This window comes from Pristis pectinata, chromosome 6 (genome assembly GCF_009764475.1).
Source record: "Pristis pectinata isolate sPriPec2 chromosome 6, sPriPec2.1.pri, whole genome shotgun sequence".
Classification (NCBI taxonomy): domain Eukaryota; kingdom Metazoa; phylum Chordata; class Chondrichthyes; order Rhinopristiformes; family Pristidae; genus Pristis; species Pristis pectinata.
In genome coordinates, this window is record NC_067410.1 from 25036453 (window position 1) to 25060302 (window position 23850).

The window sequence follows — 23850 nt, forward strand, 5'->3', positions numbered from 1 at the left end:
CCCGTGGACAACGGGGATGCAAAGATCCTAGCCAACAGTTCAGCAATCTCCTCCCTCGCCTCACGAAGCAGCCTGGGGAATATTCCGACAGGCCCCGGGGACTTATCTGTCCTAATATTTTCTAACAGCTCCAACACATCCTCTCTCTTGACATCTACGTACTCTAGAACATTACCCCTCCTTGGTGAATACTGAAGAGAAGCATTCATTGAGAACCTCACCCACTTCCACAGCTTCCAGGCACATCTTCCCACCTTTGTCTTTAATCGGACCTACCTTTACTCTAGCCATCCTTCTGCTCTTCACGTACGAGTAAAAAGCCTTGGGATTGCCCTTAACCCTACTTGCCAAAGCCTTTTCATGTCCCCTTCTTGCTCTCCTCAGCCCTTTCTTAAGCTCCTTCCTTGCTATTCTATATTCCCCACGAGCCCTGTCCAATCCTTGCTGCTTACACCTTACGTATGCTGCTGCCTTCTTCCTAACTAGTTGTTCCACCTCCCTTGTCACCCATGGTTCCTTCACCCTGCCATTCCTTCTCTGCCTCACTGGGACAAATTTATCCCTAACATCCTGCAAGACATTCCTGAACATCGACCACATCTCTATAGTACATTTCCCCTCAAAAATGTCACACCAATTTACACTCTCAAGTTCTTGCCTTATAGCCCCATAATTCGCCTTTCCCCAATTAAATATCTTCCTGTCCTCTTTGCTCCTATCCCTGTCCATGACAATTCTAAAGGTTATGGAGCAGTGGTTGCTGTCCCCCAGATGCTCACCCACCGATAGATCTGTCACCTGACCCAGTTCATTACCTAAAACTAGATCTAATATGGCATTCCCTCTAGTCAGGCTGTCAACATACTGTAACAGGAATCCGTCCTGAACACACTTAACAAACACCACCCCGTCTAAATCTTTGGCACTAAGCAGGTGCCAATCAATATTTGGAAGTTGAAGTCTCCCACTATAATAACCCTGTTATTTTCACATCTTTCCAAAATCTGCCTCCCAATCTGCTCCTCAGTATCCCTACTGCTGCCAGGGGGCCTATAGAATACTCCCAGTAGAGCAACTGCTCCTTTCTCGTTCCTAACTTCCCATATTGACTCTAGATAAGATCTTTATTAGTCACATGTACATCGAAACACACAGTGAAATACATCTTTTGCGTAGTGATTTTGGGGGGCAGCCCGCAAGTGTTGCCACACTTCCTGCGCCAACATAGCATACCCATAACTTCCTAACCTGTACATCTTTGGAATGTGGGAGGAAACAGGACCGCCCGGAGGAAACCCACACAGACACGGGGAGAACGTACAAGCTCCTTACAGACAGTGGTCGGATTTGAAACCGGGTCGCTGGCGCTGTAAAGCATTATCCTAACCACTATGCTACCGTGCCTGTAGAAGAGAGGATCCTTCTACATTATCTACCCTTTCTGCTGCTGTAATAGTGGCCTTGACCAGTATCGCCACCCCTCCTCCTCCACCCCCCCATCCCTTTTAAAACACTGAAAACCAGGAATATTCAATATCCATTCCTGCCCTGATGTCAGCCATGTCTCTGTGTCATAGTCCCATGTACTTATCCAAGCTCTCAGTTCATCTCCCTTATTCCTGATGCTTCTTGCATTTAAGTAAATGCATTTTAGCCCATCCGCCTTACTACTTCCATAGCCTGTACTCTGCTTCTCCTTCCTCAAAGCCTCTCTAGCTGTTAGATCTGACTTTTCCCCATCCCCTTCTTCCTCTGACCTACTCCTCCAGTTCTCATCCCCCTCGCAAACTAGTTTAAATCCTCCCGAACCACCCTAGCAAACCTGGCTGCAAGGATATTGGCCCCCCTCAGGTTTGGGTGTAACCCGTCCTCTCTGTACAGGTCCCACCTTCCCCAGAAGAGATCCCAATGATCCAAAAATCTAAAACCCTCCCTCCTGCACCAACTTCTCAGCCACACATTTATTTGCCATCTCCTCCTGTTCCTACCTTCACTATCACGTGGCACTGGCAGCAATCCCGAGATTGCCTCCCTTGAGGTCCTGTTCTTCAGCCTTCTGCCTAGCTCCCTAAACTCACTTTTCAGGACCTCATCCCCCTTCCTACCTATGTCGTTGGTACCAATATGAACCATGACTTCTGGCTGTTCTCCCGCTTAAGAATCCTGTGGACCCGATCAGAGACATCCTGGACCCTGGCACCTGGGAGGCAACATACCATCTGGGATTCATGCTCCCTGCCACAGAACCTCCTATCTGTATCCCTGACTATCACTATCACTACTGCCTTCCTCTTCTTCTCCTCCCTTCCCGTCTGAGCAGCAGGACCGGTCCCAGTGCCAGAGACCTGGCTACTGTTGCTAGGCCCCTGCAGGTCAACCCCCCCAACAGCTTCCAAAGCGGAAAACCTGTTATTAAGGGGAACAGCCTCCGGAGTCCTCTCCACTATCTGCCTGTTCGTTTTCTTTTTCCCTCCCCTGACAGTCACCCTTCTATCTACTTCCTGGACTCCAGAAGTACCTGCTGTAAGGGGGGGGGGGGGGGGGGGGGGGGGCGACTGTCTCCTGATGTACAGTATCTACATAACTCTCTCCCTCCCTGACATTCTGCAGTGTTTGAAGCTGCAACTCCAGCTCATCAAGTTTGAGCCAAAGTTCCTCCAGCCTCAAGCATTGCTGTGGCTATCATGGACCACAGCAAGGTCCATGAGCTCCCACATCAAGCAGCTGCAGCACACCACCATGTCCTCCATCTGAACTAATTCTTTTTTCCCCCTACCTAGTTTTTTCCTACTTAAAAAATTTATAACAGATAACAGGTAAACCTTACCTTTACTTACCAGCTACTCACCTGCCTCACCCCTTTAAGCTGAAGCCCCTTGAGCCAAAGCCTAAATCACTCTGCTTTCCCCCTCACTCAGCTGCCCACTGGATATGGCAGACTTCTTTTTAAACTGTGCGCGTGCTAACGACTGACATCACGCGCCTGCGCACTTACTCCCCGCTATCTCTGAAACCGTTAGAAGAGAAAAAAAAACTTATCTCCTCGGCTGTTTCCGTGCGCTGGCCTCTCGCTCTGGAGTTGAGCCTCCAATGCCATTCAGTCAAATCATGGCTGATCTGCCCTTTGGTTTCAAAATTGAATTGCCTTCTCCTTTTCTTCATTGTTTCATGGCGTGGTTCAAACTGCTGCAGTTTTAAATGCCTGTTGGGTTATTGGCATAATATTTCATGAACTTTGCATAGTGTGGAAAAATTATACAATTCAGCACTAACTTGTAATTTCCCAATCCCAGCACTTAGCAATAATTGAAATATTTGTAATTGTGGCTACTTTGGACCTTCATTATAATGTGAATTTTGTAGATTCTCGTATAAACAAAGGGATACGAAATTTGTTTTCCACGAAACAGAATATTGGGATTGCTATGGGTGGTTGATAACTAAGTTCATTGAGGGTGGTGGTAAATAAGAATTTCTACCCCAAATGCAAGGCAAGATTTTGTAGTAAGAGCCAACTGCATTATTCAAAACCTTTTTAATGTGAGAGATGTTGATCTTCAATTGAAAAGGAGAGAACATTGGTCTTTGATTGCCTGTATTACGAGTACCATCTAGTGGCTATACTTGCCTCTTGCATCTTCAATTCCATTGACTTCAATGGAACTAAATATGCTGATGTGAATACAAGACTATGGCATGCTGTTAGCACCAACAACCAAAGCCAATTTCTCTTCGCCCGTCCCATTTTGACTAACTAGATATATATCTTCCTTTTCCATTCTATTGTTTTCAGTTACGGATCACTTGCAGCATCAAAGCTATAGTTTTGACCATACTAGAGATCCTCTTCTCAACCCTGATTTGCTGAGAAACCGGGAGCGACAGCAAGCTATTCTCAAAGGCCTTTCAGAACTTCGTCAAGTAAGACTATTCCCATATGTTAACATTGTTTCCCCAGTGTCTCATTAATAAATCACAATTTCTGATTCACTGTATTTTTCTTGCCAAACCAAATATAATGAGAAATTCAGCACAACAGTTTCCATCTTGCTCAGTCTCTCTGCTGCTAATCCTAATTATTTTTTGTCCTGATATTCAACTCTAGTATTTCCATGTCAGAAATATGCCCGCTGCTCCCTTCCCTCCCTTTAGTCCATCCCATCATCACCACCTCTGTCCCTTTTCCTCTATACACTCTAACTGTGTCTACCAGGGATCTGGCCTAAGGGATGGCTCCAAACAGACCTATCATGTGCACTCTCAATTTCCTCTGGCCATAAGCAAGTGGGTGAACTCAGTAAAAGTGAACATTAAGAGCAATAATTTTATTTTTTATATATATATATATATATATATATATATATATAATGATTTGTACTAAAATCCTTGTACTTGATTATTCCTTTGGTTCATGATGCCATGAGTTGGCTGGAAAAGAAATTGTGATTTTAATATGACAGAAACATTATAGCAAAATATTGAAGCATAGCTTTTAAAAATGTGACACCATCAATTTATTTTGATTATGTGAATAGGTTAAGGTAGAGAGCAATCTTGATCAAGATGTAAAATGAGTTAGATAACTGTGCATTAGTAGTATTGGTGAAATTTAACCTGTTAATTAATGTAATGCAAATTGGCAACAAGATAGTTTGATGCAATTTTGTTCATTAATTGTAGGAGATTGTAGTTAAGTTTTATCTTTTGTACTTCACCTTAACCCTGATATGTAGATCCTATGGTTTTGATTAAATATGACCACTCAAAAATGAAATGATACAAACATTTCACTGAAGAATTTACACTTCAAATATTAATAAACCCACATCTACACTCAGTGCTTGAAATCTTCTTTTGTTTCTAGGGTCTAATGCAAAAACAAAGGGAATTGGAAACGGCCAGTCCTATGCATCAGGAGGACCAATCATCGGGACCTTTACAACATTCGTGATCAGTTAGAAATTCTGCACTTGCCCTCCAACTTCCCAGGCTGCTAAATGATATCCTAAAACAAAATTGTGTTAATGGATAAAATAGTCAAAGCACTTTGATATAGTACTAGGAACCTGTAGCCTGTTGAAAATTATTGCAGCTATGTTTCTTTTTTAATATCTAAAAGCTCTCAATTTAAGATTATATAAAAGAAACTCCCATTGATGGATGGGATATTATATGATGAGGTCTGTCAGGAAGTTAGGTTCTGTTACTTCATTCTACAAGAACTACCCTTTTTCAAAGCACTTTTGAGCATTTCAAAGTTCTTCATGCACAATATTTTCATACAGGAAAGGTTTTCATTGTTAGCAGAATCCCATAAGCTGAACAGAAGTTGAAGCAGCTTCATGGTGCGTTTTTAATTGCTGACAGCTACTGGAGTAGTTGGATATTTTGGGAAAATTGACAGCTTACAAGACTTCTGTTTATGCCTACGCAAGTTCATAATAATTGGTGAAAGGAACTGAAGTAAACTAAATTGCTTTCATATATTTTGTTCTTGTATCTAGGAAGTGCTGGCAAGATTGGTATGCTTATTGGCAAGGTTTGGACAATGTTGGATCACTATCCTGAGCTGCTACAGTGCTTTGTTTCAATATACCCACACTTTTGTTAGAGTGCTCCTACTATACTAAAAGCAGGATTACATTTGTAGAAGTACAAGAGCAGGGAAAATTTTATTTCAAATCAATTGTGGTAAACTGTGTCCATTTGTGGTAAAATGTCTGATGTGGTTCTTTAGTTTACATAACTACAGCTGAGTGTGGCAATAGTAGATTTGAAATGAGGAAAATTTGCATCTTAAAGGCTTATCTCTTGTTTTAGGGCAAATTAACCAGACAGTGATGTGATACAGTTTATGAAGGGACTTTAAGAAAAATCAATTGCTAAAGTGTATTTTAAAAACACAAATTGAGGTGTTTTTTTAAGAAAAAGCTACCTGGAAATTTTTTAGTTAAATTTTGCCAACTAGTTTTATAGTTTTATTTAAAAAAAAACTTCAATTGTGTAATTAGTGTTTTATTTATGAGAAGTATTGTTTTTAACTCTTCAAATAAAGTGCCAATGATTTAAAAGCACCCAGACATTACAGCTGTAATTCTAGAAGATTTATTAACTTTTTCCACCTTCCTGCTTTGTTGAACTTTTCTACTTTTACCAGTAGTAGGCAATCTTTATCAAATGGGAACTAAAGTATTGTACAACTCAAAGTGGAAGTACTTTAAAACATTCTGTCTAGAAGGTGGCAAAAAAATGTAATACACTGGAGAATACAAGGTACATGGTTGCTTCTAAATTTTAACATTAGCCTAATGTGATGGTGGCCACATCACATACTACCCAGGCTTGGGCATTGTTTCATGGGTCAAACTTAGAATTTACCTAATGCCACTGGAATTCTACCTACTTCAGCAGAATCCCAAACAAGCAAAGCTCTTTCAGCTGGTGGTCAGACACTAAAGTGGACCAGTTATTCTGCAAACTGTTAGTTAATAGTACAGCAAAGGAATGGAATTTATTCCCTCCTTCCTTTTCTGGACATAAGGAACAGTACAGGGCGCAATGGAATACAGTTAAATTGAGATGGCTTCCAAACTCTGCTATTAAGTCTGAGTTACTAGTCTAGTAACATTACTGATGATTGAGACAAGTTTTGAATTATGAACCAATGAGTAGGTTACACAGCTGCTTAAGGTTGCTTTGCTATTTAAGATCATGGCTGGTCCCAGTAATTTAACTCAATTCTAGTCCACCAGAGTAACTGTTCACCACCTACTTCTGCCTTAAAAATATTCTAAGACTGCTTCCACTTCCTTTGAGGCAGAATTTTTTTTTGTCTTAACGGCAATCCTTTGGTAAATAGCAATCCCTAGTTCTGGATTCAGAAGATGAAACATTCTACACATTCACTCTCAAGCTCCTTTCTGTCTTCCTTTCCCACCCCCCCCCCCCCCATTTTTCTGAACCCATGATTTCCTTTTCAATTTACTCGACCCAATTACCTTAAAGAAAAAAGTGACCTGCTGTGATGTCTTTAAAAGCAGCTCTAACATTTTTCTCCCAATGGCAGGTGTCAACAGGATCTACTTGATTTTCATGGCTATAGACACTAAATTTTTTTTGGCCCAGCAAGTCAGCACATCATGGTAGTTTGACCATTGTTTACCATTATCTCCCTCACACACACTTACACCCAATCATATCCTAAAGATCTTGTATCATTTATAATATTCATTTAAAAATGCAGAGGTTGAAGTGAAACTACCCACTTACAAAAATATTGTTATGCTAGTGTCTAGCAATTTCTAAATTCTCAGTTGTTAGCAGACTAGTAGTGGCAAGATAAAATACTAATGCAGTTGTCAAATCATGGCCATCAATCTACAACAGAACCAGATGTGGATTAAAAACATATTTGGAGAGGAAATCATATGATTACAATTGTAGAAAGCTTCAATTAGTTCAGGTACTGACAGCCACCATACAGTAGTGCATCTGGGAATTGTACTTATTCAACTTTTTTTTAAAACTGCAACTTTGAAAAATGGACCTCCGTCAGACCAGTTTATAATGAAAGTAAATTAACAATGTATGCACACTGCAACTTACCTGATTGAAATTAACAAATTCCCTTGATGCAATCCTTCGAGTATTGTGCTTTCAACAGAAAAACATCATTTCAATAAATCTTGGGCTATTATACAAAACTGCAAAACAAAACCTATATTCCACTCACAGTGCCCACATCTTGGATGGGGATCAGGGCATTCGCTGTAGCAGTCTTCAAATTTATTATGCCCACTGATTAGAACTATATAGTTTTGATTAAAAACAGCTTTCACAGGAAAACAGATGACACTTATTTAGAAGTATTTTTAACTTTTATTAATATACAGTAAGAAACAGCTTTACTATATATTTGCAGATATAAACACAGGTACACAAACATTCAAGTTAATTTGTATGCAAGTGTTTTATTTAATGCTAGATTGAACAAGTGGTAAAATAGACCAACAGAGGTAAATGAATTTGTCTAGTTAACAACCAGTCCAGTGTACTGATGCAAGGCCATTAAATAAAACACTATGACCAGAGAAAAAACCACACATGAATAAAATTAAAAAAAGTTCATGAAACATTTGTACAAAATAAATTAAGTCTATATCAAAAGATTAACTGCAAGTCAGAAGTTTGTCATTTTTCTGTAAAATTAAAAATATCCTTTAATCAAATAGCTCAATCTACACTTTTTTTACATAGATCAGGCTGACAATATGAAATGGATCAAACAGCCAATAACCGTTAGAGTTTATTCACAAACTGATTAAATATCAGTGTAACATGCTATAAAGTTTAAGAAGTGCTTACAGTACAGTTTGATTTGCTCAGTTCAGTTTCTCTTTTTTAAAAAGTACAAGTGGCCATCAGTTACAACAGAGCAACTGTGACCAATATCCAGATCTCTGTACAATTCTGACTGCAAGACCTGAATTCTTACAAATAAAAATGCACCAGAAAATGATTGACCATTTTTTAAAAAAAGCAGAAATGTTCCAAAACAAAAAAACTTCCTTTTGATTTTGTGGAGTTTTAGTCTTAAGGTAATTTTTAAGCAGCAAGCTTTGAGGAGGAATTGTGGTTACTGTAATAGAAATTTAAAAATCTAACTCAACAGTTTCAGTTTCAAACAACAAGGTCACTATAATATGTCTATTAGTCCATGACAATAATCCTTTCAGGATCAAGCAGAGAATAAGGGAAAAAAATACAAATACAATGGTGTAATAACTAGATGCATTCAACCCAAATAAATTTACAAAACTCTTCATTGAAAAGATCACCAAAAATACTAAATTTAATGATACTGCTCACGTTTCTTTTGTCGTCGCTGCTGGTAAGACAGGCTTGGTACACTGCTTGTGTGCCAGGAATTTTCCCAGTTTTTATTATAAGCTAAATTTTGATCATATCCAGATGAATAGTAACTATCAGTGTTTTGGCAGTTCTGATCCAGAGATGAAATATATGATGGCTCAATTCCACTTGCTAGAAATCTCTGAGTAATTACATTAAAATTCCTGTAGTTTGATTCTATTTGTGAATGTGAGTAGAAGGAACTACTGTATGTAAATCCTGCTCCTCTTTTTGAATCTTTGCCATTTGCTTTGACCATTTGCAAAGAGGTTGCAGGAATATCGGTTTCGGTCAGTTTTGAAATTGCATCCCCTGATGGGTTGCTCTGAATGTCCCCCGATGCCTGCTGTATGGACTCATCTGAGTGGCTTCCCTTTCCTTTAGTCCTTTGTAGTTCACTTTGTGAAATATTAGCAACATTCAGAGCCTCAGATTTCTCACTACAGACTTCTATCTGCGGTGAGTTATCTTCAGAGTCTAATGACATATCCTCTTCTTCATTGTTTCCTTCACTTGTTCGCAAGTTTTCTGCATCAGCATTTTCCACTTCTGCCAACTCCAAGGAGTTGGAAGAAAATGTACCTGGCCATTAGAAATTACTGATAAAAATATTTGTGTCAAATAATTCAGAACTAAATTTAAACATGTCAAGGAATTCTTTGTATTACCTTAAAAAAAAACCTTAAACATTCCTTTGTCCCGAAAATTATGACTTAACAGAGCCAGTCACAAATTATTTATACTTGTATGATGATGTACCATTTCCACAATTCAAATTTTATTGGCACCCATTCTAAGTATGCTTTAATGCAATAACCAATCACAACACTAGCTCCCCACACTCACATTACCATGGTCTTTCCTGGGTTTACCAGATCATAGTTTGCTTATTCTGAGCTGCCAAACTTGGAGCCAGAGATCATGAGTGGATACTATCAGTCTCAAGACTGTTTCAGTAATCATTTTAATTGACTAGCTCCATTAACCAATCAGGTGCAACTCCAAGGCAATTTCCTTTAGTAGGAAATGTACCATTCAAACAAAAACTATTCCTGATTTAGGTTATGCTCTTAAAACAGCAAAAAAAATATTTCCACAGTTTTTAATTTTAAGCTGTAGCAGCTTAATTCCCTTGGAATTAATCTATTTTTCTTTCCCCAAATAAGGAACATGCATTTTGTAAACTTTGTGCAAGCGATTTACAATATCCAAGACTTAAAAAAAAATGCCATCTTTTTAAAATCTTCCTTATATTGTATCTACATGTGCAGGATAAGTCTAATTTTACCTATGGATGTTTGTACGGATGATGATTAGAAATAAACATCAGATTGCAAGTATGACAAACATAATACAATTCTTTTAAAAAGTGATTTTCCAGACATTCAAAATTATACGCACAATATTCTCAATTTTTTTTCATTATTGCACTTGTTGAAGACGCACATCTTCTACGCACCTGCTTAATTCCACAACCAACATAAATCTTTGAATGCATCACGTCTCTGTTTTTCCTTATTTTTCTTTCAGCAAAAAGTCATTTATATTCAGGTAATTTATGTTGATTGGAATACAGGTCCAAATATAAAACTCATGGGTCTTCTTTCAACATTTACCTGCAGTATTAAAATAGAAAATCTGCTAGCTTTCCAGTACATTTTACTTGCCTTGCAAGCTATCTTGAGATCCTAATCTTAGTAGCTGTTTATCTTCCATGCTTGAACTATGATAGCCAATAAGGCTATTGAAGTTCTTCACAAGGTCATCAACACAAGCCACGACCACACCACACTCTGAGTAATTGGAAAGGGGCTCCATAAATTTTTCTGAAAAAAAAGTCAAAAGAATATCAAGAAATAGCTTGGTTAAACAAAAAAAAGTAGAATTTTACTCAAAATGTAATACTTACCAGTCAGGAAAACCACATGTCTGTGCTGTATGGTCTGAGCTTGCAGTTTGATTAAACAGTCTAATTCAATTGTGCTTCGTGATCTGGAGTCACAATCATGATAAGACAGAACTTCTACTAAATTACATTTCTGATATTTATTCAGAAGGGATAGTATATTGAAGGCTGCTGTATTGGTCCTATAATAGCATGAAACAAAAATAGTTTAATTATTCATGTGACAAGGTAAACATGCAAAGCAGCATCTCTCTGATTTTTCCTTACAACATAACATAGGAGGAGGGATTTCTGCCTATTGAATCTGTTGGCTTCCAAAGCAATTACATCAATCTCATTCTTCAACATATTTCCATGTAACCTATTATTTCTCATCCATTAACTTCCCCTTCCCAACCACCCACCTACTCTAGGGGTAATTTGTTTAAAAATAGTCAATTAATCTACCAACCAGCAGGTCTTTGGGATGTGGGAGGTAATAGATACTCAGGATTAAACCCGTATGTTCACACCCAGAATGTGCAAACTCCAGAGACGTCACCAGAGGTGGTGATGAAACCCAGGTCATTGGAACTATGAGGCTACTGCACCATCGTGATGTCCCAAACAATCTGCAATTGGTTCACACTAATGAGGATTGTCTAGCACTTAATATTTATGCTGACAGTGAACCCCGAAAATATTTGGCTTCAGTGCTGAAGTGTTCACTGATTTGTCGGGGCAAAATTAACAAAAACACTACTTTAAATTCTCTGATATTTCACATTTTACTTGTTCTAATAACTCTGTACTACCTCACATTAAATAGCCTGAATGTTTATGTACATGAAAGCAAAATACAGCAGATACTAGAAATCTGAAATAAAAACAGAAAATGTCATGAATACTCCAAGTAATTTGGAAAGGGAAATGGAGCTAATGGACTAGATTCTGCTAATCCAGGCCCATGTTTTGCAGTGCTACAAACAATAAAAATTTTTCTGGATGCATAGCTCCCAACTTAGTGACATCACTACCACCACTTAAGTGGGGCGCAGTGGGCCTTGAGCACTGGGAACCAAGATCCTACCTGTAAACTGCCTTGATAACAGCTCAGGCTGGCCAAAAACTTCCACTATTTCCAAAAATTATGATCACAGACATCATGAAGCAGTTGGAAAGTTTTTAAATTAAATATTAAAGAAATAACATTAGGTTTATTTATAAAACATGAATATACTGTTATATAAAAATAAAAACCGGCTTGTTGATATTTATGGACCCAGGGGGTGGTGGTTGCTGCAGGTCACTTTTTGTGATGGAAGTCTGTGACCAGCGGTGTACCACAGGGATTGGTGCTGGGACCCTAGCTATTTGTTATACATTCACATCCAGATTGTTAAAATGTATGATTAGTTAGTTTGCAGAAAACTGGTGTTGTAGATAAATAAGGATAGCCCTCAGCTGCAGAATGATATTAATGAGCTGGTAAAACAGATAAAGATGGAATTTAATCATCAAAAATGTGAAATGATGCATCTTGGGAGGACTAATATGACTAGGAATCACAAATCATGGGAAGTACTCAGGAATCTTTGTGAAGAATCCCTGAAGGCAGCAGCATAGGTAGATATGATAGTTGAGCCATAAAAAGAACTGGCCATTATAATCTGTTTGGTCAACTTGCACAATAAATTTTTTACTTAATATCAAAGTAATTTATCTCAAGTTCACATATAGTAATGGAAGATTTGCTCGCTGTAGACATTAAGTCATGATCTTACTAAATGTCACAGCTGGTACAATGGTCCACGTGTAAGATACAAAGTGGGCAAGTCATAGAGCAATACAGCACAGATACAGGCCCTTTAGCTCAACAAGTCCATGCCAACCACGATGCCCACCTAGCTAGTCTCAATTTCCTGAATTCGGCCCATATCCCTCTAAGCCCTGCCCCTCCACGTACCCATCCAAGTGCTTCTTAAATGATGACACTAATGTACCTGCCTCAACCACTTCCTCTGGCAGCTCATTCCATATACTCACCACCTTCTGCATGAAAAAGTTGCCCCTCAAGTCCCTCTTAAATCTTACCCCTCTCACCCTGAATCTATCCCCCAAGTTTTGGACTCCGCTAGTCTGGGGAAAAGACTGTCACCGTCCACCTTATCTATACCTCCCATGATTTTATAAACCTCTAATAAGGTCAGCCCTCATTCTCCTACGCTCCAAGGAATAAAGACCTAGCCTGGCCAACTTCTCCCTATAACTTAGGCCCTCTAGTCCTGGCAACATCCTCCTAAGTCTTTTCTGCACTTTCCAGTTTAACCAAGTCTTTCCTAAAACAGGGTGACCAAAACCGGACACATTACTCACCAATGACTTGTACAAACTGAACATAATGTCCCCACTCCTATTCTCAATGCCCTGACTGATGGCCAGCATCAAATGGAATAGGGTTCCTTAGCATACTGCTTCTTAATTTGTAGAAGCCCTAGCTATTGAAATTAAATAGCAGGGTTCTTTATCTAATACCCTGGAGATTCCTAAGGGGAATTCTTGTCACTAATTCTTGATAAAAGCAATGAAGGCTAACAAGCTGAGAGAGAGCCAGAGGGACAATTTCAAACTGCCTCAGAAGACAAAGATGTGGATGAGTCCATCCTAGAAACTGGAATTCCTGTAGGAAATGTTGTCCTATCAATTTCCAACAGTGCACAACTGGTGTAAGAATATTAATTATTTTAACAGGAGTCAAATATCATTAATATTCCATGACATTTGATACAGATTATATTTCTTTTTATTATTAATAAGAACCAAGACAATCCACTAACCTTGCCAGCTCCTTTAACTTCTTGTGTATTTTGCAGTGAACTTTCCAGACCCATTTGCTTTCAGGAGTGCTCAAATCTTTGAGGAAGTCCAGGAATATCTGGAGTTTTTCTGAAAGGTTTAATATTCTTAATAAAGAATAAGCATTTCAATGCAACTAAAAAAAAAGAGATACATCTGTCCTGGCTTTTGAATCTGGAACAACCTAGTGTTATGTTTTAAGATTTTCAGATACACAAGCTGTCCCATCTGAAACTCTAAAGTATGTTGATGAGATTAGAAAGAGAACACTGAATTAAATATTTTTACCTCAAAATAGAGTAGCATGGATTAATTTCCCTACATGGGCAGGCAAAACAATTCAAATCCTGGGTTAATGATGTTAAACAAAGTTTCAGAGTTAAGCACATCAAACAAGAGCAGAAAACTGAACCTGATTTATCATTTTAAAGCCTCCCATTATCAATTTCATTTGGTTTTGTTCCAATGGCTTACCAAAGGATATTAGAAAGGAAAAGGCTCAAGTGATTGTAATTGGCCATAAACACCCAAGCTGTAGCAGATAACTTACCAACTGAAATACATTCAGGATTCAGAAACTGTTTCATCTGACACCACAAAGCCACCAGGACACAACAGTTCATTGTACGTATGATTCTGTACATCATCCAAGCTATCCACTCCAGCAAAACTGACACGAGATAACTTCTTTAATGAGGTCAAGAATGGGACCTGTAAATAAATTAAACTCATTAAAAACAAGCAAAATACTTCCATTTTCATATAAATCTAAAAAGGTAAATTTAGAATGTGATACTGTCTAAATGTTGAAACTGGGCCTTAACTGAATGAAAGTCTCTGCAGAAAGGAGGTACAACTTGTTTCATTGGACAGGGTGGGCTTTATCCTTGGACCAATATTGGAAATATTTAGCACCAACTGCTCTACTTCAACGTTCAACTCTTCATCCTCCAACACCACCACCCTTCCCCCCCACCCCACCCATAAAACATGCTCAAAATAACATGCATCTTTGGCTAGTAATATAAAGTTTGTTCTTTCACTAGCAAGCAGTTTAATTTTTTTTATTAAAATGACCTGCATCAATATGCAGTGCAACACCTATTAGTATCACAGAAATGACTCCTGCAATAGAACAAAATCTCAGAAGTCTACAGTACATTGCTTCTACTGTAAACTTGTCTGGAAATTTAAATTTCACGTGAAAATTTCCCCATATTATTGATTAAAATTTAAATACAATTGCACTCCAATGAACCTGAAAGTATCAAAATCAATTAATTGCAAAAGGCTACAAAGGATGGATGTATCTGCCCCCATTAATCCATTTGGACTCATCCTAAGAGAGAATATTCTCTTTGTTCTACCCATCCTTTCCCCATCTTCTCTCCTACTGAAAACTAACTTGTTTTTCTTTCTTTCCCACAACAGACAAAAGATCTCAGACCTGAAACATTAACTGTATTTTTCCCCCACAGATGTTGCCTGACCCATTTTCAGCATTGTTTTTATTGTGGATTTCCTTACCTTGTGTACGTGAGATGCAATGTCTTCATTCTGAATTATAATTAGTAATTTATCCACAGAACCATCTTTTCTTTTCAAAAACTCATCTGGATGACACTCCTTATTACCTAATCCAGTTAAATATTCCTAGAGGATTCGGAAATAGGAAATAGGTTTTTCAATAGTACCACAACAGAGAAAACCATTAAAAATCATTGCAAAAAGGATTATAACCTTGAAACCTTTCCTCTCCCTGTTATTCTTCCATTCCTGCTGGCTATTTCTGTGTGGTCACTCAGGCCAACAAAAGGCTGTTTATGTGCCAATCACTCAAGAACATCCACTGGTGATGTCAGTAGTGCACTACAGTTCTCGTACCTTCTTACTAATGTCAATTAATTGCAAAATTAAGCAGAATGATGCACATAAACTGAACATTGGTTTGGCACGTTATAGATTTCCTTCTTTATGTACAAAGCATGAAATCTAGTGATCTGTTACTAAAAATAGAACAAAACTTCAAGCTCTTCCACCGCACAGTTATAGTTTATGGCTGATCTTCTGTACAACTCCATTTAAACACAAATTTAATCAACCCTCCACCACTAAATCAAGAGAATTCAAGGAAATATATACAATCTGTCCTAATCACAAAACCCTCTTCTGATGAAGCTTCTGTATGTCTACTCCCAAGAAACAGTGCACAAAACTGAAGGCAGTGCTCCAAATGGGGTCAGACCAAACTTCTGTAATACTCCATATACTCATGGCAGAAATAATTCTTCCTGTAAAACACATAACCTAAAGTATTTAATACTGTCAAAATTTGGTTAATCTTCTGCTTTACTGAAATACAAAACAATTATGGAACAATACGATATTACTTGTGTCTCCATACCTTAATTTCTGCACACACAGAAGTCTTCTCCACCTCATAAATGTAAAACTTCACTGTATTCTTCTGAACATCCTTGATAATTTCAACCAGGCTGCAAAAGACTTCTGGGTTTAATCTTTGAATTAAGTTGGTTAGACATGGTTGTGGTTCAGAAAGTCCTCCAATTCCACTGGATTCTTGCAACGGACATGCTGTTTCCTGCTGGTTCCCAAAGCTCAGAGTTTGATCCAATGTCAAACTTGAATCCTCTCCCACTGTAATTGTGCAATTTGAATCAAAGGTACTTTGTCCAGACTTTCGTTGCAAATGCACAATATTCTCAGCAAGTGAGACAACACTTTCTGGACCCTTTTCAGGCCCCCTAATGTTTTGACAGGGAATTGATTCTTCATGCACTGATTTGCTACATTGGCTGGACTCTTCTGTCAAGCAGAGAAAGGCTTTTAGCTGTGAATCTGTGCACGGCTGTACAATTTCACCACAGACTTCAATCTTTTTTTGCTTTCTCTGAACTAGTTCTGGAGATGGATAAAGATGGAAATTTGTGCGAGACGCATCAGGACACGAGTCAGAAATTATTGAGTTCATCCTTTTGCGTAATTGATTTATGTACCTTTGGACAGGAATATGGTGTGATTGAATACTTGAATATTTGGAAAGCATCGAAACCTTCTGTGCAGCAGAAAGCATCAGTCTTTTGTTGTCAGAGCCATATTGAACTTTCTCTCTCTTGAGCAATTGCTTCATTTTGTCCGAGAATTTGTGGTACTCTAATTTAACAGTATTTTCAATTGCTGAAGCCGAATCATCTTTTAGATCAAACAAATGGCCATTGGTCCCACAAGTTGCAACAGGGTGATGGAAATCCTTGGAATATTCTTTTAAAACGCTGCCTACTCCAGTATCAGAATCTGAAGGCGACTGATAATGATTAATATTTGACTTCCGATTTATAACCCGTGGATCATCAGGACATGAATCCTCTGGTGGTAAATAGAACAGTTGTTCAATCCGTGATTTCATATCTACAAATGGAGACAACTATTATCGAACACTACAAACCTGACACACAGGTGTTCTAGTAACGTTTAAGATTTGCTGCTAATCATTTTATTAAACCAGAACACCAATAGTGCAGAGCGTAAATTTTAAAATTAATATTTCAATAAATTGATGTTCCAGTGAATGATTTGAAGATGTGTCAATGTTTTAACTGTGAAATTCACAGTCAGTTCCTACAACACACAGGAACCTTCCCAACTGCTCAAAATTTTTGTTGCAGTGTATTTTAAAGGAACATAATATATAGAAATTAAAGAGTCCAAGTCAAAGCTTGTTAACTTTCTTTGAACTACGTCAACTAACTTCAAGCAATGCACTCTAGTACATAACTTATAAACCTAACTTTAGTTGCCATGAGGCAAGATAATATACTGCCTTCAGGAAAGGGTAGGTGGGATATAGGGAGAGAGAAGGAAAGTTATCATAAAGTGAGAAAATTCACACAATGATCAAGATCGGAAAATTGTATGACATCTGATCTTTTTTCTTAAAAAAAGATCTGTTCCCCTCCCACAATTGTAAGATTTTGAAGAGATGAAGGCAATCAATTTTGTACTCACTATATATAATCTTTTTCTCAAATAGAAATGTCTTACCAGTTATGGGAATAAGTTCCAGTTGATTTCACCATCAATGGTACAATCAGAGGTAGTCATCTTCTTGCTGTACAGCTGGTCATGGGAGGCAGTTGTACAAGGACTACATCCTTCAGGACTGCTTACATTTCCCATACTCTGCTCCTCAATAGTAGAAAAGAGCATAACAATTCAGCAATCAGAATAAACTGACATCTCCTCAATGATACCCTTATCGTGCAATGGGAGTTAATCTTTCTCAGATAAGCTCAATTTCTACCCTAAAAAATTTCAATCATTTTTCTTATGAAGGTTTGAAGAAATAATCCAGAGTAAAGCCATAAATGTTTATGGTCCATTAAAGACTCCAACTTCATCAATTTGGTCAGACAAGCTGTCTAATGTTAATATAGACAAACATAATTTTAATATTTTTCTCATATTTTTCTTACAACATAGGAAGTCATTCAGCCCCATCACATGTAAGCCAGCCTTAGGCATTCCTCCAGTTATTTTCCTGTCACCCTACCATCACACTTATGTTACTGGAAGAAAAGCCAAGATAACTGTATAGTCATGTTTAAGTCTTCTTTGCCTTTGTACAAACAGCTTCACATATTTAGAGGAAACAAAAGCAGCTAAAAGTAGGAAAAGGTATCAGCGGACACAGAAATTATCATAGCAACTTGGAAATCAGAGGTATGGAGTGCCTCACAAGCCAGACCTGAATGAACAACTTGTGCACAGCATGCAGTTTTAAATGATTACTCTGCATCAGGTATAATAACAATACTCAGTCAGTTACAGTGTTAATACAATTGCAAATGCTATCTAGAAGATACCATTTTTGGAAACAATTGGAAGATTTCAAATAGTTCAGATTGTCTACAAAGATGGGGTTCTTCGAGTATTCCCTTGTCACTGTCACAGTTTAGTCAGACACGGGACTGTTTTCTGACACTGCAAGGGAGATAAGGCATCATGAGGAAATTTGAGGCTTTTTCAAGAATAATCCCCGAAGTGATCATGAAATTCTTATGATCATCTTGACAGAAAATTCTTTACAAATACTTAACATTTATTCAAATTTAGTATAGTAGAAGCAGTTTTTAGAAGTCACTAGCTTAGTGGTTAGAGGGAGCCCGACTTTTGTAGGAACCTTCCTTGGCCTACCTACGCTTACAACGAGTTAAATTACTGCGAGCTGTGCAGAAGTCCTGATTAGGATTTTTAGGGAATGATGAAAGAATTCCTTATTCAGTCATGAAATATCTTTACTTCAAGTTGAGAAATTACAATAACCTTAGTGTAATAAGGTGACACCAGGATACCCTTCCCTTTTACTCTACCCCTCAAGCTGTGAATTACCAGTACTCACAATCATCTAGAGGTAATCAGCTGACGTTAAAAAGAGGCCTAGCTTCCCGTGCCTGAACGTTACATAGCTCACCTATCTCACTCTACATGGGAGTCAAATCATGCAACATGGAAGACTATGCATCATAATATTCAGTGGGAAGCTGAAGTATATTAATTTGCACATGTCTACACAGGCAGAAAGTTAAACAACTGCTCTAAGAACAGTTACTTGTGCTGAGGCACTCGTGATCTATTTATTAATAACCCAGATGATATTGGGGTATGGAATTCCAAACTTCAGGACAATGCAGAGATTGAGAGAATATTAGGACTATGGAAGAAATGTTGCCTGGAATCAAGAATGGAAATTACATACAGCATACTTGAAATCACGTTCACTCAATATTTTATGGAATTGATGTTTACAAGGGAGATTACTGAGCTTTATAACAGTAGGCATAGACACATGCTAGGTACTGGCCTATAAGTGATAGAAGTGATGCAAGTTGAGACAGTAAGTTATGCAATCAGATATCTGTTCTTTCCCATCTCACTTTGCCTCTAGTTACCCTCAAATAAGACCTACATCGTTACTGAACACACCCTGTAAATTTCCCACATTTTTAATTTTAACTTGTGAATTAGAGCTACTTGTATAATAAAGCTAGTTATTCAGCAATTCACAGAATAATATTTTTCCAAGCAGTGGGCAAATGGAAAAACATGGACAGCAAGCCTTACCTCTGGATACTCTGCCTTCAAGCCTAATTGCAATGAATGTTCTCCAGAAGACTGATCATTTGTTTTTATTCTGAAATGAATGTCATCATTATGTGATAAACCAGAGCCACCATCACCTAATCCAGGACTTTCTTGTTCAAGACCAGACACAATCTCTTTTTGGGAGTGTTCCTCTTTTGTTGGTTCATTCTGTGGTGTATGACCATCAATGCTTTGCTGATTCAGTTTTGTTTCCTCGTTAATTGAAACATTGCTTTGATCCCAACCATCATCCACGCTGTTTTGTTGAAGGTCAACACTATTAGGGCAAACCGACATCCTTACTTCCTGGTTGAACTCAAAGTCTGTTCCAGGATTCTGACAAGTGGAAGATTTAAGTACTTCAAGCAGCAAGCCAACAAGTTTTTGAGTATCTGGAGCCAATGCTGTGGTTTGATCATGCGGTCTTAAATCAGTATCACCAAAACCAAGTCCATTCATCACTTGAGGCACTGATTCAGATAACCTGGATGCATCCTCTCCCAATGACCCTGCAAAGATATTAGTAAAAGGAAGTGTGATGAATCTTGGATTGGCCTACTCAATTGTGTCTGATTCTGGTCATTATAGTTAAACCTTCCACAGAAAGCAGAAAAATCTGTTCCAATTTCGAAAACAATATTAAAATGCTAGCGAAATGCTAGTAAGGTTTTCCAAGTAAGAAATACACACCAATTCAGGATAACAGCATTCCAAGCCTCACTTATCAGACTGACATGGGCAACCTCTATTTTCGAGTCAGATATGGAATTTTTAAAAACAATCTCATGAAATTGGTATTGGTTTATTATTGCCACTTGTACCAAGGTACAGTGAAAAACTTGTCTTGCATACCGATCGTACAAATCAATTCATTACACAGTGCAGTTACATTGAGTTTGTGCATTGAGGCTGTTCAGGTAAAAACAGTAACAGTACAGAGTAAAGTGTCACAGCTACAAGAAAGTGCAGGTAGACAATAAGGTGCAAGGTCACAACAAGGTAGGTCATTAGGTCAAAGTCCAACTCATCGTATAAGGGAACTGTTCAATAGTCTTATCACAGTGGGGTAGAAGCAAGGACAGCTGGTGGTACGTGCCCTCAAGCTCCTGTATCTTCTACCCGATGGAAGGGGAGAGAAGAGAGAATGACCCAGGTGGATGGGGTCTTTGATTATGCTGGCTGCTTCACCAAGACAGCGAGAGGTATAGACAGAGTCCAAGGAGGGGAGCTGGTGTCCTGTGATGTGCTGGGCTGGCTGTGTCCACAACTCTGCAGTTTCTTGCTGTCCTGGGCAGAGCAGTTGCTCTGCCCAAGCCGTGATACATCCAGATAGGATGCTTTCTATGGTGCCTTGATAGAAGTTGGTGAGAGTCAAAGGGGAGAAACTGAATTTCTTTAGACTCCTGAAGAAGTAGAGGTACTGGTGAGCTTTCTTGGCTGTGGCATCTACATGATTTGACCAGGACAGGCTGTTGGTGATGTTCACTCCCAGGAACTTGAAGCTCTCGACCTCAGCACCATTGATGTAGACAGGTGCATGTACACTGCCCCCTTTCCTGAAGCCGACGACCAGCTCTTTTGTTTTGTTGACATTGAGAGAAAGGTTGTTGTCATGACACCATTCCACTAAGCACTCTCCTTCCTGTACTCCGACTGATCGCTGTTTGAGATACGGCCTACAATGGTGGTATCATCTGAAAACTTGCAGATGGAGTTAGAGCAGAATCTGGCCACACAGTCGTATATACAAAAATTTTACTAATCTGTTTAATCTAAGTTACAAGGATATTAAGACACCTTCATTAAAGAGGTAGTCAAAGAACAGGATTCAACCAATGCAAGGATACACATTACTAGATTGACTCCTGGTGAGGAGGGGATTTTGGCCTATAATCTCTGGGGGAGTGATCTCCTTGAACAAGGTTCATGGTAGTTGTCAAGAGGCTGTTTTCATCAACTGGAAAGCTCAGAACTGGGGGTGTTCTCAGAAAAATGATTGGACTAGTACGATTGAGAAAAGGAAGAATTTCTTCAGTCTGCAAGTTGTTTCTCTTTGGAATTCTCCAACTCAAAGCTGTGGATATTGTTCTTATGGTGGCCTGGAGTTTCAGCCAACAGCATATCAATAATGCTTGCTACAGTCATGAAAAGATCCAGCAACTAGTGGCATGGAGTCCTCTTTTCACATTGGTTCTTTTCTAAGATCAGTACTGCAGCTGGAGCTGGCTAATCGGCCAACCACATTAAAGGATTTACACAGATTAAATGAGGAAAAATAATTTTTATGATTATTTTTAAAAATAAAAAAAATTTTCTTCCATGGTTCTTTTTAAAAAAAATTGTTCATTGTCATTGGGTCAAAATCTTAGAAATTGATTCATAATAGTAGTGGAAGTACTTTTATCTCAAAGATCTATGTTTCAACTAAGCAGCTTGTCATCTTTAAAGGTCATCAGGTAAAAGCTAAAGATAAAAGAAAACAATGCAAGAACTCAGCAGGTAAAGCAGCATCTGCGGAGGCAAAAGGTGTGGCTTAGCGATTCAGTTTGAGATGATGTATGTGTCTTGACGCAGGATCTCTATCCGAAATGGCAACTCACACCTTTTGCCTCCACATATGCTGCTTGACCCGTTGAGTTCTTCCAGCATTGTGTTTTTTGTTCCAGATTCCAGCATCTGCAGTCTCTTTTGTCTCAAGTTAAAGCTATCCTTCTCAACAACACTCACATTGATTAAAAAATATTTTTTTTACTCCAGTTAGTGCTTGATCACGTCAACACTAAGAAGACAATCACCAATAAATTGCAAAGATCCAGCATGGACATCAATACTTTCAGGTCTAAAGAGTGCGAGCCAAATACAGGTCTCCATCATTCCTTTCCAAATAATGCACTTAATTTCATCCCGAGAAGTAACACCACCTAACCAGTGTGAAAGTTTGCACCTCAATCACCAACCTACTCTATGTGATATATGGAAAAACTCCCATGTCAAATGGCATCTGCAGTAAAAGAAAAGTTAATGTTTCAGCGTGACAAAGGGTCGTGGACCTGAAATGTCTACAGCATTTCTCTCTCCATAGATGTTCCATACCTGTTGAGTAATTCCAGCATTTTCTGCCATTTTTCACTTTGCCATTGCCCACTATAAAGCCTTTAGTCTGTACATGGACCTTCAACCCACAACTATTTAGACCCAAGAGCCAATTTTACCCTCATCCCTGCAAGTGATTGGGATTAAACTGACTGCACACCATTTCACAAAATCCTTGAAGACTACCAATTTCATTCCATTCATTTAGGGTGCATTCAAACCATGGCCAAAAGCTAAAAATTGATAACCATTATATTAAGCATTCTATCCTCAATATACCATAAAGTTTAATATTCTATTCTTTTTTATAGTGCACAATGTGCCATTTTTATTACCTTGATTGATCTTCATTTGCTTGTGACTCCGCTCAGAAACAAATTCCAATTTTCTTTTCAATCCAAGATCATCTTTGTCAGATATACAGTGTGCAAGCCTTTCAATATTCATTGCACTAGCCTCCCTGGGCCAAGCCTTTTCCTGCTGTAAATCAAGTCAATAAGCTCTTGGATTTTATCAGGATCATAATCAGCCATATTATCAGAAGGCATAAGGAAATTACTGTCAACTGCAATGTTTTTTATTTGAGGATTCCCTGGTTTCGGAGCAGTAACATCTGGCACAGGATCATCAAATCCCTGCTCCCCTCCAGCACACATAGCAGGGCCAAGTATCTCCGTATCAGGACTAGGATAGTGGTTTAACATCTCCACAGCTTTAAAAACATCAAACTGATAGCGATGAGGGTAAAAAAAGTAAGAGCGCAAGATTCTTGGTAAATTTGATCTCTTCTGCCTGACCAAAGAAAACGTTTCTCCTCATATGTGGGAATAGTGAATTGAGGAAGCTTCCCATTTTCAGCAAAAGCCTCTTTTGCAGAGAATTCTTCAGGTAATCAGTTACATTATTTTCAAATGCTGCATCTATGGTTGCTTGCTTTAAGCTAC

At 38.5% G+C, this 23850-nt stretch overlaps 3 protein-coding genes across 9 annotated transcripts in view; 1 reads left to right on the top strand and 2 right to left on the bottom strand.

Annotated features, from left to right (window-relative positions):
- ccdc66 (coiled-coil domain containing 66) overlaps window positions 1-6870 on the top strand; it is a 57133-nt gene extending 50263 nt beyond the window's left edge. For 3 of the 5 annotated variants that reach the window (XM_052017836.1, XM_052017839.1, XM_052017837.1), the window contains 2 exons: window positions 3794-3921; window positions 4865-6868. In XM_052017836.1, the coding sequence (XP_051873796.1) occupies window positions 3794-3921; window positions 4865-4951 (215 nt within the window). In that variant the 3' untranslated portion in view covers window positions 4952-6868. Of the gene's footprint in view, window positions 1-3793; window positions 3922-4864 lie in introns of all 5 variants that reach the window. The other 2 variants (XM_052017838.1, XM_052017840.1) reach the window with 2 other exon arrangements.
- Window positions 6871-7260: 390 nt separating this feature from the next.
- Window positions 7261-23850, bottom strand: part of LOC127571331 (protein TASOR-like) — a 37619-nt gene continuing 21029 nt past the window's right edge. Inside the window, 10 exon segments of the mRNA XM_052017620.1 lie at window positions 7261-9492; window positions 10578-10736; window positions 10820-10998; window positions 13633-13741; window positions 14202-14226; window positions 14228-14362; window positions 15179-15304; window positions 16056-17080; window positions 19909-20322; window positions 23242-23386. Coding sequence (XP_051873580.1) covers window positions 8852-9492; window positions 10578-10736; window positions 10820-10998; window positions 13633-13741; window positions 14202-14226; window positions 14228-14362; window positions 15179-15304; window positions 16056-17080; window positions 19909-20322; window positions 23242-23386 — 2958 coding nt within the window. The 3' untranslated portion in view covers window positions 7261-8851.
- On the bottom strand, window positions 16900-23840 carry LOC127571457 (uncharacterized). 3 transcript variants are annotated; one of them, XM_052017850.1, is made up of 4 exons: window positions 23242-23840; window positions 19793-20322; window positions 17714-17851; window positions 16900-17038 (listed from the first exon to the last, which is right to left on the bottom strand). In XM_052017850.1, the coding sequence occupies exons 1-3, from the start codon at window positions 23351-23353 to the stop codon at window positions 17717-17719; spliced, it is 777 nt and encodes a 258-aa protein (XP_051873810.1). In that variant the 5' UTR covers window positions 23354-23840; the 3' UTR covers window positions 16900-17038; window positions 17714-17716. The 3 variants fall into 3 exon arrangements, with proteins under 3 accessions (XP_051873810.1, XP_051873809.1, XP_051873808.1); XM_052017849.1 differs by having other exon boundaries at window positions 17714-17854; XM_052017848.1 differs by having other exon boundaries at window positions 17714-17857.

Bases quoted from the DNA above. Each gene is read 5' to 3' on its own strand.
- LOC127571457 (XM_052017848.1), bottom strand. From the start codon at position 23,353: ATGAATATTGAAAGGCTTGCACACTGTATATCTGACAAAGATGATCTT. The intron at 20,323-23,241 runs GTAATAAAAATG...ATATCTTTGCAG, and splicing joins GCAAATGAAGATCAATCAAG to GGTCATTGGGAGAGGATGCA. The intron at 17,858-19,792 runs GTAAGGCTTGCT...TCTACTATTGAG, and splicing joins TGAAGGCAGAGTATCCAGAG to GAGCAGAGTATGGGAAATGT.